At 44.3% G+C, this 14,172-nt stretch overlaps 1 protein-coding gene and 1 long non-coding RNA gene across 2 annotated transcripts in view; one reads left to right on the top strand and one right to left on the bottom strand.

The window, feature by feature from the left end:
• The window catches only part of LOC310833764, a 334,495-nt gene that overhangs the window by 256,792 nt on the left and 63,531 nt on the right, over positions 1 to 14,172 (top strand). The window lies entirely within an intron of this gene.
• Positions 1 to 14,172, bottom strand: part of KIAA2012 — a 91,886-nt gene that overhangs the window by 69,714 nt on the left and 8,000 nt on the right. Inside the window, exons 3-5 of the mRNA XM_083754482.1 lie at positions 5,877 to 6,036; positions 2,956 to 3,114; positions 140 to 336 (exon numbers count right to left, since the gene is read on the bottom strand). Coding sequence (XP_083610608.1) covers positions 140 to 336; positions 2,956 to 3,114; positions 5,877 to 6,036 — 516 coding nt within the window. The remainder of the gene's footprint in view (positions 1 to 139; positions 337 to 2,955; positions 3,115 to 5,876; positions 6,037 to 14,172) is intronic.

Raw genomic sequence — 14,172 nt, 5'->3', positions numbered from 1 at the left:
TGGGGTGGGAGGGTGGGTTCTGGGTGTGGGGGAGGGAGGAAAAATGGGGGGGGATAAGGATATGTTTTTGGATAATATGTTTTGTTATTACTTTGAATAAAAAAAAAGAAAATGACAACTTTGGTCTAGTTATTAATACCTCTGCAATCCTGCTATATGCTGTGTGCTGGCTCCAGGTGGACGCCTTTGCCCGCTGCCGAGGAAGGTGAAAACTCAGTTTTCTTACTGAAATCCTTAAAGGAATACGAGCTCTTATTCTGGCATGTTTTCCTTCTTCATAGCTTTTCCCCGGCCTGGCTTTTTCCTCATATTGTTTCTGAGATGAGGAAGCAAGTCCTGTCAGACAGGTGAGCGTGTGAGTATCATGGCACAATACAAAGCAGTTGTATTGTTGTTGTTTTGTTTTCATCTTAATTTATAATGCCCAGAAGGCTTCTAACCAGTTTTCGAAAAATAAAAGAACCTGCACAATGTTGTTAAAATACAGAAAAAGACACCATAATTAAAACGCACAATGAAACAAATCCCTCAAACATTAGAATGTCAATTATCGCTTCCGGGTTGGCGCCATCGCCGAATGGCGGGCTCCCTCCGTGCTCCGGAGGGAGCCGGCTCGGCAGGGGTTGGGTTCTACCGCGCCGGCGACGCGGGGACCCTCAAAAGCCATGGGCACGGAGCCCCATGGACATGGTGACTCGGCTGGCACCTTTGCGCCCCTCCCCGGCCCGCGAAAGAGCCTTTTTAAAGGCTAAGGAACGGGCGCCTGGGGGGGGGGTGCTTTGAGTCCGCCGCTTCCCCTGCCGAGCGAAGCCGCATGCCATTCAGTGGAGAGCGCTAGCTTCTTCTATTGAAAATTTGGATCCAAAAGAAAAACCCGTGAGTAATTGGACTATGGATTAAAAAGAGGGATAAATTTTTAAAATTTGACGCGAACGGGGGAGGTGGAAAAAGGAAGTCAGCCCCCCCTTTATTGTAGAAAAGACAAAACAAAGGACTTGACAACTAAGATCGAGTGTAACCCTATCTTGATGAACTAACAACTTCGCGAGGGAAAATTATAAGTTCGAGCTGGAGGAGAAAAGGAGAATTTGCATTAAAAAGCAACCCCCCCCCCCCGGAATCCCTGGAGCGATCTGCGAGAATACCTGGAGAAGAGTAATGGAGGTTTTGACAGCTGTCAAAGAGCTGTCAAAACGGAAGAACAAAATAGAGACGGTGTTTTGAGGACTTTGCCAGTTACATTTGGATATAAATTGGATACAAATTGTTTCAAATAAGGATTAATAAGCTATTTGGACTGGTGGATGTGATCTGGAAGGGAACTCAGTTACCGTAATCCATCTAGAGGAGCTGAGGGATATTGCATGTGTTTTTGCTAGGAAACTTGAGCAGTTGAATAGAACTTTCAACCTCCTGGGAAACTGCAGAAATGGAACATTATTTTGTCTACAGAGGTCCACATACTACAAGAAACAATGGATTTATCTGTTGGAAAATGAAAGGGACATGACGTAATGTTTTGCTCCTGAATAACAAGCCTCTGCAGAGGAATTAGAAGCTTTTGGAAAAAGAACCTTTCTGCGGGAGAACAGGGAAACAAGAAGGAGGAGAGTGACCGACAAGAATAAGGAAACAACAAGAACTGGACAGAACTGGAAGTGGGGACATTTGGGATATCCAGATTTGACAAGCTTATGGAAATAAAATTGGAGTTTTTACTCCTGGAAACAAAAATCTGGATAGAAGAAATGAGCCCCTTTTTGAGATAGACTCCTTCTAAGATTGGACACTTGTGATTAAAAATGACTGGTAAAGAATCAGAGAGATATGGGTTTAGTGAAATGTGGGAACACCAGGAAGATATTAGAACTGGAGGGATATAAGGAACGCAACAGGGAAAGAGGGGAGGGAAATTTGGAATCCAAAGGCTGTAAAATTATTTTTTCTTTCTTTTTGTATTTTCTTTTCATCTGCACTATATCTGAAAGGGGGGAACTCGTGGAAGGGAAGACAGATCTTAGGGGATGGGAATTTGAAAAAAATGGGTTATTGACGATGAGTGTAATTTGGGGATAAGAACTTGTTGAATTTAATTGTTTATTTGGAAGATTTGGAACACAAGAGGGGGGGGAGGGGGAAGTCCTGGTTATTGGAAGAAGTGTATAAATTGGATTTAATTTGTTTTAATTTGGAAAATCTTAATAAAAATTATTTAAAAAAAAATAGAATGTCAATTATCATGATTAAAAGGTGCAATAAGACAGTACTATTAAAACAGGGGGGGCGGGGGGCGCTGTGGGTTAAACCACAGAGCCTAGGACTTGCTGATTGGAAGGTCGGCGGTTCGAATCCCCGCGACGGGGTGAGCTCCCGTTCCTCGGTCCCTGCTCCTGCCAACCTAGCAGTTCGAAAGCATACCAGTGCAAGTAGATAAATAGGTATTGCTCTGGCGGGAAGGTAAATGGCGTTTCCGTGCGCTGCTCTGGTTCACCAGAAGCGGCTTAGTCCTGCTGGCCACATGACCCGGGAGCTGTACGCTGGCTCCCTCGGCCAATAAAGGGAGATGAGCACCGCAACCCCAGAGTTGGTCACGACTGGACCTAATGGTCAGGGGTCCCTTTACCTTTACCTTTAGTTGTGAGATGATGATAGATATAGATAGATAGATAGATAGATAGATAGATAGATAGATAGATAGATGATAGATATAGATAGATATAGATAGATATAGATAGATGATAGATGATAGATGATAGATGATAGATAGATGATAGATAGATAGATGATAGATAGATAGATAGATAGATGATAGATTAGATAGATAGATAGATAGATGATAGATATAGATAGATAGATGATAGATGATAGATAGATAGATGATAGACAGATGATAGATGATAGATGATAGATGATAGATAGATAGATAGATAGATATTCATTCATTCGCTACTGCACCTGGCTTAGCCTGTTCTTCTTCGAATTCAGCCTGTAAGTATTGGTACGGCGAACAGAAAATATGCAGAAGATTATATTTTGGCGGAACGGCTGACAGATCCTGATTCTTTCTGTGATCTGGTGTGTCTTCCTCTAGCAGCAGGGGGTCCCTGATATAGCCTGCAAAATGTATACATAGCATTCATATATCACTTGGGAAAAGACGGGAACAAAGTTAGATTCCTTATTCTAAGGCAACTCATTGGTCCATTTGCCACGGTCTCAGACAGGAATCTTCCCCAGCCCTTCCTGAAGACTCATCCATGGGCCCCTTTTTAATGTAAAACACGTGTATCTACAGCCTTATCAGCCTCAGGCGCCACTTTTGAGCCAAACATGCATGTTTCTTATAATTGCACGGCGGTGGCGCTCCTGCTGCAGCCCATCTTGGAGCAGGCCGTGACCTACCAGCTGAAGACCAGAGCTCTATTAGCTCTATTAGAACTAGAGCTCTAGTTATCTCCTGCTTGGACTACTGCAATGCGCTCTACGTGGGGCTACCTTTGAAGGTGACCCGGAAACTGCAGTTAATCCAGAATGCGGCAGCTAGACTGGTGACTGTGAATGTCCGCCAGGACCACATAACACCGGTCCTGAGAGATCTGCATTGGCTCCCAGTATGTTTCCAAGCACAATTCAAAGTCTTGGTGCTGACCTTTAAAGCCCTAAACGGCCTCGGTCCTATATACCTAAAGAAGCATCTCCACCCCCATTGTTCAGCCCAGACGCTGAGGGCCTTCTGGCGGTTCCCTCATTGGGAGAAGTGAGGTTACAGGGAACCAGACAGAGGGCCTTCTCAGTAGTGGCACCCACTCTGTGGAACACCCTCCCTTCAGATGTGAAGGAAATAAGCAGCTACCCTATCTTCAAAAGACATCTGAAGGCAGCCCTGTTCAGAGAGGTTTTTAATATTTAATGCTATATTGTTTTTAACACTTGATTGGAAGCCGCCCAGAGTGGCTGGGGAAACTCAGCCAGATGGACGGGGTATAAATAATAAATAAATTATTATTATTATTATTATTATTATTATTATTATTATTATTATTACCTGGGGGTGCTGGGGACTGATCCTGGAACCTTTTGCATGCAAAGTCTGTGCTCTACCACATTAAATAGATTGAGCTACACTAGGGAGTGCCAACCTTTAGCTGCCACGAGCTCAATTGCAAACATACTAAACTGTTGCGGACACCACACACACACACCACAACCAAATATACACCACAACCTATGACACTGTCTACCGTTGAATGCTATTTTAAGTCTCATTTCATTTGTAAATCATTTTTTATTAAATTTTTCAAAAATAATAATCAAATAAGGATACAAAAATCAAAACACCATCTAACATTTATACTTCTAATAAAAACCACACACTACTATTTTACAAACCTTCTTTAAAACTCAAAACTACCTTCCAGCTCCTTCTACTGGTTCTTTACATCTTACATCATTCTCTGCATTTTGTTATCATTTTAAGTCACTTGTTACACCTTTACATTCTCTAATTCTTTACTACTTACAAGTGCTTAATTTAAACCTGCCAATGTACCAATTTGCTTACAGTATTTCTGCACATACACAATAAATTTCCCCCGTTCCCCATTACTCTGGTTTGTCGTCAGATCATATAAATCTTTCGCCTTTTACTTTAAGTCTAATTTCAGCAAGGGAAGGGACCCTGTAGACACCATGAGAGCCCTCTGTGGGCACATGTATACCCAGGGCCGGATTTAGGTTTGGTGGTGCTCCCGTTGCTCGGTCCCTGCTCCTGCCAACCTAGCAGTTCGAAAGCACGTCAAAGTGCTAGTAGATAAATAGGTACCGCTCCAGCGGGAAGGTGAATGGCGTTTCCGTGCGCTGCTCTGGTTCGCCAGAAGCGGCTTAGTCATGCTGGCCACATGACCCGGAAGCTGTACGCCGGCTCCCTCGGCCAATAAAGCGAGATGAGTGCCGCAACCCCAGAGTCGGTCACAACTGGACCCAACGGTCAGGGGTCCCTTTACCTTTACCTAGAGAGCTGCCTTATACCAAGTCAAGGACTTGCCGTAGGTCGGCGGTTCGAATCCCCATGATGGGGTGAGTTCCTGTTGCTCGGTCCCTGCTCCTGCCAACCTAGCAGTTTGAAAGCACGTCAAAGTGCAAGTAGATAAATAGGTACCGCTCCAGCGGGAAGGTGAACAGCGTTTCCGTGCACTGCTCTGGTTCGCCAGAAGCGGCTTAGTCATGCTGGCCACATGACCTGGAAGCTGTACGCCGGCTCCCTCGGCCAATAAAGCGAGATGAGCGCCGCAACCCCAGAGTCGGCCACGACTGGTCCTAATGATCAGGGGTCCCTTTACCTTTAAGCTACTGAAGGTAATGGGGCCCTTTACATGTCCCGCTGTCCTTTGCCAACAACAAATTGTCGCTGTTTTTGGTGTTGAATGTATGCTATATGGTAATTTATGGACCTGATAGGTATCTAAAGCCATAATGGAATCAAAATAAATAAATAATTTATGTATTACATGAAATCAATCAGCAGGCATAAGACACATACCCTTAGTCTATGCTGCCTGATCATCAGTCGAATAATACTCTTTAATTTTAGATAACTCTTTAATATTAGATAACAGCACGGAGTCAAAACTATTATTGTATTTTTGAACATATCCTCTATAACCACCCCATTTTCCTGCAAATTTTTGCTTTGAGTTTCCTCTGAGTTTGCTAGTCAATTGAGCCGTCTCCACCAATTCCTGCAATTTGATTTGCCAATCTGTTATTTTGGGAGCCTCGTGATCTTTCCATCCCTTGGCCACAAGTATATAAGCCACTGTGGTTGCATACAAAAATACCTCTCTTAGATTCTTGGCTTGTTTTCAAGTCATACTGACCTGCACACTGAAGCTTTCGCAAAATGCTCGGGTCCCAGGTCTGAGAGAGTTTGAGGAGGTACCTCTTGGGTGAATAACCTGGTCTCATCTGTCTGTCAGTCCGGATGTCTGGTTCAGTTAGGAAGTGAAGGTATGGCTGCCAAGCGACTCTGTTCTTATCCTTGCATAACCATAATATAGATAACAAGATGTTAAAACACTAGCAATAGGGACGCGGGTGGCGCTGTGGGTAAAAGCCTCAGCGCCTAGGGCTTGCCGATCGAAAGGTCGGCGGTTCGAATCCCTGCAGCGGGGTGCGCTCCCGTTGCTCGGTCCCAGTGCCTGCCAACCTAGCAGTTCGAAAGCACCCTCGGGTGCAAGTAGATAAATAGGGACCGCTTTCTAGCGGGAAGGTAAACGGCGTTTCCGTGTGCAGCTCTGGCTCGCCAGAGCAGCGATGTCACACTGGCCACGTGACCCGGAAGTGTCTCTGGACAGCGCTGGCCCCTGGCCTCTTGAGTGAGATGGACGCACAACCCCAGAGTCTGGCAAGACTGGCCCGTACGGGCAGGGGTACCTTTACCTTTACCTTTAACACTGGCAATTGACGGCTGTTAATAAATTACTTTCCCCCCAAATATCTTTGAAGGCATCTCTAGCTAGGAGAGCTGAAGAGGGAAGCAATGCAGTCAGATAAGCGAGACCCCCAAATTATTGAGAAAAATCCCCATATTCTTTTGCGCGATGACGGTAAAGAATCATGGCGTATTTAGAAAGCAATCTTACATTATTCAGCGCAAGCGTAGTATATATATTTTCTGTCCACCCCCCACCCCTGAATGTTTTCAGTGTACTGAGACCTCTGGGTATAGGGCGGTGTGTGTGTGTTTATATATATATGAAATAAATAAAATAAATAAATACTTAAGTCTGAATGGGAAAAAGGCACCTCTGCAGGATGCCTATTGGCTGGCACACTAAAATCACCAACACACTTGTCTCCCAAAGCCCATGAGGAGTTTTCCAACTGTTATTAAAGTGCTTGCATTTTTTAAAAAAATAGGACAATGAATGAATTGAGCATACATACATATGAACATTTATATGCCACTTTACGTTTTTTTAAAAAGTAGGTGTGGCGTTTGCCCTCCTAGGTGGGTCATGAGGAAATGAGTGTGAAGTGATTGGCCAGTGGGAACCCAAGGGGAGGAGTTAGAGTTAGAGTTGGAGTTGTTGGAAAGTCAGCCGGGAGTTGGGGAAGGATGAGAGAGGATAAGTCTGTGGGTTGGTCGAGTTTTGATGTGAGAGAGTGAGGGAAACTGTTAGGAGGAGTCAGATATAGACAGTTGGGATAATCAGTTAGGAGTTATTAGGAAGGTATAGGCTAGTAAAGAAACTAAGACAAAGTAAAGAAACCGACAAGAAAAAATATCTGAAACTATAAACTTGTTAATGCTTATAAAATAAACTTGTTTATTTGTTTTAATGTTAACAACTGCCTGGACTCAGTGTGTACCCGAGAGAAACGGGTTGGTGGCAGCGGAAAAGTGATCATAGTGGTGGTACAGGGATCAATAGACCGTCAAATGTCCGGGGACCCTGTGTGATCACCACAGTAGGTAAAGGTAAAAAAGGACCCCTGGACGGTTAAGACCAGTCAAAGGTGACTATGGGGTGCGGCGCTCATCTCGCTTTCAGGCTGAGGGGAGCCGGCGTTTGTCCACAGACAGCTTTCTGGGTCATGTGGCCAGCAAGGCTAAACCGCTTCTGGCGCAACGGAACACCGTGACAGAAGCCAAAGTGCACGGAAACACCGTTTACCTTCCTGCCACAGCGGTACCTATTTATCTACTCGTGCTGGTATGCTTTCAAATTGCTAAGTTGGCAGAAGCTGGGAAGGTAAGGTTTGAGAACCATTCCACTGTGGTGAAGTTACAGATAGGTAGCCGTGTTGGTCTGCCATAGTCAAAACAAAAAAAATTCCTTCCAGTAGCACCTTAAAGACCAACTAAGTTAGTTCTTGGTATGAGCTTTCGTGTGCATGCACACTTCTTCAGATACACATCTTCAGATACCGTGTATCTGAAGAAGTGTGCATGCACACGAAAGCTCATACCAAGAACTAACTTAGTTGGTCTTTAAGGTGCTACTGGAAGGAATTTTTTTTGTTTTGACTGTGGTGAAGGACTTCTATGAATACTTTAAAAATGTTACACTATGGGATGTTAGATTGTTTTTGTATGCCACTACAGTGGCAAGACTGCTAATTGCGGAAAACTGGAAATCCCAAGAAATACCAACAATAGAAGAATGGCAAATGAAGATTTTGGACTTTTTGGAGCTGGCCGACCTGACTGGAAGAATCTGGGATCAGAAGGAGGAGGAGACTCAAGAAGATTGGAATAAATATTTGGCTAAATATTGTAATATAAGATAATGGAAGTTACTTGGAAGTAACAAATAGGCGGAGTATTATAATAACAATGGGTTGTAAAACAATAGGGATTAGAATTAATAAAAGAGAAGAAGATAGTAATTAAATGGTTTTAATTTTATTAGAATTAAGATTTTAGAGAACTGCTACAAGGAGATACAATGTAATTCAGATGGGGGCATTCAAGGAAGTCAGTTAGCAATGAAAGTTAAATTAGGCACTGAAAGTAATAACTGTTTTTATGTTTTTTCTTTTTAGTATTGTGTTTTTCTTTTCTGTTTTTCTTATTATGTATGTTTTATATTATGTATGTTTTATATTTGTATTGTTATTTGTTTTGTTATAAATTTGGAAAAGCAATAATTTTGGGGGGAATAAAATAAAATGTTACATCTATCTTCGCTCCGACTCACTCATGAGTAAAGTTGAGACAACAAATTTTTACAATGGACTTCTAAGACTTCTTATTTTCTGTTTGGAAGTTGATGAGTAACATTTACAATTTTGGGCAGTAAACAAGTTTATATTAAATAAAACTGAATTTTAACTTAAACCAGATGCTGGATCAAAGAATTGCGTGAATCATTTTGCTTCATTTTCAAAAAAGAAAAATATTGTCATTCCAGGCTGAGTTTCAAACTAAGATTGAAAACAGTAAGGCTGTAAATGTGCAGACCCTATTTTCCCTTGTGCACAGGATCACTTTCGACTGAACTGCACATCAGTGTTTCCCACCCACACTAGTGTGTTGTTTTCTCCCATCGATTACTTGGTATTTTTCGCTCTATAAGACGCACCAGACCATAAGGCGCACCAAGTTTTTGGAGGAAGAAAACAAGAAAAAAATATATTCTGAATCCCAGAAGGCAGGACAGCAAGAGGGATCTGGCTTCCAGGGTAGCCTCTGGCTGTTCTGGCTTCTGGGATAGCCGCGCAAAGCCACTTCAGGGCAGCGGGATGAAGGCTCCCCCTGCCCGGAAGAGGCCGTGTGCGGCTAAAGCAGAAGCCAGGGCAGCAAGCACGATCGCTGCTGCATTTCTGTCTGACCTCAGAAGATGAGGTACGTTGTGGCCCGTTGAAGTGGCAAACCCGTGTCTTGGCTGTGGAACCCTGTCCTCCAACATTACATCTAGGATTCATTGATTTTCAGCAGTGGCGTAGCGTGGGTTGTCAGCACCCGGGGCAAGGCAAGTAATTTGCGCCCCCTAACCCCTAACCAGCCGCTGCTGCCAGCTTCTTCTTGCTGCTGCCTGGGCTGGGGTATTTATGGTAAGGTAGCCACGGTGGCGGCGGCGGGTCTGTGTCAGGTGATCTGAGGCAAGTTGCCGCTGGCGCTGCCGCCCAAACGATGCCGCTTGCCTGGAGGAGGAGGAGGGCAGAGAGGCGAGGAAAATGCAACATGGCCCAGCAGCTGCAGTAGCGGTGGCGGGGCTGTGAGGAGGGGCTGCCTGGCGCGCCCTCCGCGGCCCTGATGCGCGGGGACCACGGCGAGCGCTGAGAGCCGCTGCCTGCCGGACACCTTCAGCCCGGACGCGCGCACAGCTCGTCGGTTCCGCGAGACATGGGGCTCTGCTACAGCCTGCGCCCGAGGCTCTTCGGCGACTCTGGAGGCGGCGAGTGCGCGCCCCCCAGATGTTGCGCCCGGTGCGGCCGGCCCCCCCTGCACCCCCACGCTACGTCACTGATTTTCAGTCTGTAGCTGTGTTCAGCTAACACCCCGTAGTGTGAAATGGCATATCCCAGATGAAAGCTTGCCATCCCATCAGCTGTTTGTGAGAGCTTCATGTCAACATCCCTCATGTTGCGTTATGTTCATGTTGTGTCTTTTCGGCTTGCGAACACGGCAAACCCGGAAGTCCTGCACACTTCGCACATGCACAGAAGCGCCCTACCATGCTCCGAGCTTGCGCAGAAGCGCCGCTCTGGTTGCAGACTTTTTGGGGTGCGAATGGCACCCTGGAACAGATCGTGTACGCAACTAGAGGTACCACTGTACACCTCAGCAAGTTCATTACTAGGATATAGATTTATACCGCTCTATCAGTGAGTGGTTTCATGGTCTCCTGCTGGTTTTTTTGTGGTGGTTTTTTTTTGCAGCACCTCTTTAGTAGAACAGATGAAGTAATTGGTGATAGCCGTGTGGTGATTGAGGTGGAGATATTGGAGTGAATGGGTGGATGGAGCATTTGTGTGTATTGGCAGATGTGTGAGAGGTTTAAGAAAAGAATGGGATGAGGGACAGTTGATTAAAATAGGGACATACTATTCAACAATACTAATACTAATAATAATTTCTATTTATACTGGGTCGTCCCAGCCACTCTGGGCAGCTTCAAACAGATATAAAACATAACAAAACTATACAGGGCTGCCCTCAGATGTCTTCTAAAGGTTGTACAGTTACTTATATCCTTGGCTTGGGGATCACATGGCATGGTTTATGTTCTATAATAGGGGAACCAGGAGTAGATAGGAGGCAGAAACTGGATGTGAAGTATTCACGTTAATGGGGGTGAGCGCTGGATATTATGTGTTAGTCATTAAGTGGTATATGTATGTATGAAATAAATTTTAAAATGAGAATGAACAAGGAAAATTCCTAAAGAATAAGAAATGGCTGCCTTCTCTTGGTGCATAAACATCTACTGATACAGTTAAATATCTTAAAAGTTTGAAAATAATTGCATTAAAAAGCAACTGCTGGAGCAAACATTTATTTTATTGATTTATTTGCCACATTTTGTGTCTCAAGGAGCTAAAAGCAGCACATGTTGTTTGAGAGAACAGCCGCTGGTTTTAAACTTGCTCTATTTTTGTATTTCTGCTCCGTTTGATTAAAAACACTTCAGTCTTTTGAAATATGTCAGCCTTCTGAAGGTAAGGATATGGTGGAATACAAACGGGAGAGGAGGAGAAATAAATAGCTTTAAAACGCAGCTGGAAAGGTGAACGGTGTTATCTGAAAACAGCAATTCATATGCCTCATTAATGGCAAAGAACTTTTGTTTGTCCTCTTTACCGTTTTGTAGCCGTCCTCCCCCTTTTCAGGCAAAGCAAAACTTGAAATTTAGGGGAACTGATAAAGTCTTGGTATCTAACTGAGTCGAATGCCATTGTGTTGCATTATATTAGCATGTGCTGGTGCCTTGTTATAAAAACTATTGAAGTGCTTTGAGTAATTGCAGGCATGCTGAGACTTGTCCGTTTTCTTTGGTACTGCAGCTAGTTACTCTATATATTCACCCTGTTCCTAGGATCCAATTTACACACTTCTGCTCAAGGGGATTCGGGTAGACATTTCTAGTTTCACTGTACAGTCATACTTTGGATCCGGAACACCTTGGGAGTGGAACTTTTCGGCTCCCAAACGATCGAAAACCAGAAGTGAGTGTTCCGGTTTTCGAACGTTCTTTCGGAAGCTGAACGTCTGACGGGGAAAGCCAATCAGAAGCCGCGCTTTGGAAGTCAAACGGACATCAGTATGCGGATGATACCCAGCTCTACCTCTCTTTCAAATCAGAACCAGTGAAAGCGGTGACGGTCCTGTGTGAGTGTCTGGAGGCATTTGGAGGATGAGACCCTATCTGCCCACAGACTGCCTCACCAGAGTGGTGCATGCTCTAGTTATCTCTCGCTTAGACTACTGCAATGCGCTCTACGTGGGGCTACCTTTGAAGGTGACCCGGAAACTACAACTAATCCAGAATGTGGCAGCTAGACTGGTGACTGGGAGCGGCCGCCGAGACCATATAACACCGGTCTTGAAAGACCTACACTGGCTCCCAGTATGTTTCCGAGCACAATTCAAAGTGCTGGTGCTGACCTTTAAAGCCCTAAACAGCCTCGGTCCAGTATATCTGTAGGAGCGTCTCCACCCCCATCGTTCTACCCGGACACTGAGGTCCAGCACCGAAGGCCTCCTGGCGGTTCCCTCACTGCGAGAAGCCAAGTTACAGGGAACCAGGCAGAGGGCCTTCTCGGTAGTGGCGCCCTCCCTGTGGAACGCCCTCCCACCAGATGTCAAAGAGAGCAACAACTACCAGACTTTTATAAGACATCTGAAGGCAGCCCTGTTTAAGGAAGCTTTTAATGTTTGATGTATCACAGTATTTTAATATTTTTTTGGAAGCTGCCCAGAGTGGCTGGGGAAGCCCAGCCAGATGGGCGGGGTATAAATAATAAATTCTTCTTCTTCTTCTTCTTCTTCTTCTTCTTCTTCTTCTTCTTCTTCTTCTTCTTCTGTTCAGCTTCCGAGATACGACTGTATATTGATTTTCCCCAGCAATGGTGATTAAGAGCAGAACAAAAGAACATGAGGAAACAGACCAAAGACTCACCCAATGGCCAACCAGATGCCTATTGGGAACTCCACAAAGAGGAGGACTTGAGCACAATAATGTTCTCCTCACTTGTGCTCCCTGGGGCACAAGTCTGGGCAGCGTTTATGGAGGTCCTGGGCGGTCCAGATGACAAAACCCTGTTCCTGGCCTTGCCAATGTGGTCCAAAGGAAAGCAGAGCCATACGTTTGGCACCAGCTTGGCTGCAGGAGTTGCCAGTAGGAGGCGTACAAGGCGCACCCAAGAAATTCACCCCAAGGTCTACTCTTCAGCTTCAAAGGAAGGAAAATAAAAATAAGACCAGTAGAAGACAAAGTAAAGTTTTCGTATAAATACGAAGAAGATTTGCAGAAGGGACTTGGAAAAGAGCCAAGAGCATTGGACAGAAGATCACCAGGTTGATGGACTATATGGAACTGGAGGAAATGACTGGCAGAATCCGAGACCAGGGAGAAGAGACGGTGGAAGAAGACTGGAAAAAGGTTAAAGACTATTTATAGAAATATTGTAAAATTAATGAGTGTTAGAAAAATGTTGGAATGAAGTTATATAGCTTTAGTAGAAATGTTAGAAGGAATTAAGTACAAATACATTATTAGAACATTAAAGGGAAAATAAGGTTAAAATATGTTAAGATAATTATATGACAGAAAATAGAGGAAGATGGAAAGGAATTGCTGAAACAATTAATAGAAGTGGAATACAAAAAGGGAGGTGTGAGGAGGTCGTTGAAACAAGTGAATGAAAGATAAGATATTGAAATGGTATGATGTGTGTATGATGTGTCTTATACTGTTTTTGTTTTGTTTAGTTTAGTTTATTGTGTTAGTGTTGTGTAATGTTTTTATATTGTATTGTTTTGTTTTTTTCTTCTTTTTTCTTTCCTTTTTTATAGTGTTTAAAAGTTATATCTATCTATCTATCTATCTATCTATCTATCTATCTATCTATCTATCTATCTATCTATATTAGAAATTCCACACTGGATTTGTGTAGGGTTTACTCCTTAGCTTTTCCTTCTCCAAAAGGTATCCCACAAAGCAGTGGAGGTTATACCAGAAACAGTTAAATGGGGGCAGGATGAATTGTGGTTTGAAGGAAGGGTGGACTTTCCAAAAAGACTTTTTAGGACCCTGCTGCTCTCCCAATAAAAAAAAAAGTCCATATGCCTGATCAGATGGAGCAATGGGTTAACTCAAGGTTGGATTTAGGTTTGATGATGCCCTAAGCTACTGAAGGGACGTGGGTGGCGCTGTGGCTTAAACCACAGAGCCTAGGACTTGCTGATCAGAAGGTCGGCGGTTTGAATCCCTGCGATGGGGTGAGCTCCCGTTGCTCGGTCCCTACTCCTGCCAACCTAGCAGTTTGAAAGCACACCAGTGCAAGTAGATAAATAGGTACCACTCTGGAGGGAAGGTAAACGGCGTTTCCGTGCACTGCTCTGGGTCGCCAGAAGCGGCTTAGTCATGCTGGCCACATGACCCGGAAGCTGTACGCCGGCTCCCTTGGCCAATAAAGCGAGATGAGCGCCGCAACCCCAGAGTC

This window comes from Podarcis gaigeae (assembly GCF_964106915.1).
Source record: "Podarcis gaigeae genome assembly, chromosome: 1".
Lineage (NCBI taxonomy): Eukaryota > Metazoa > Chordata > Lepidosauria > Squamata > Lacertidae > Podarcis > Podarcis gaigeae.
This window is presented reverse-complemented; position numbering and strand designations above follow the sequence as displayed.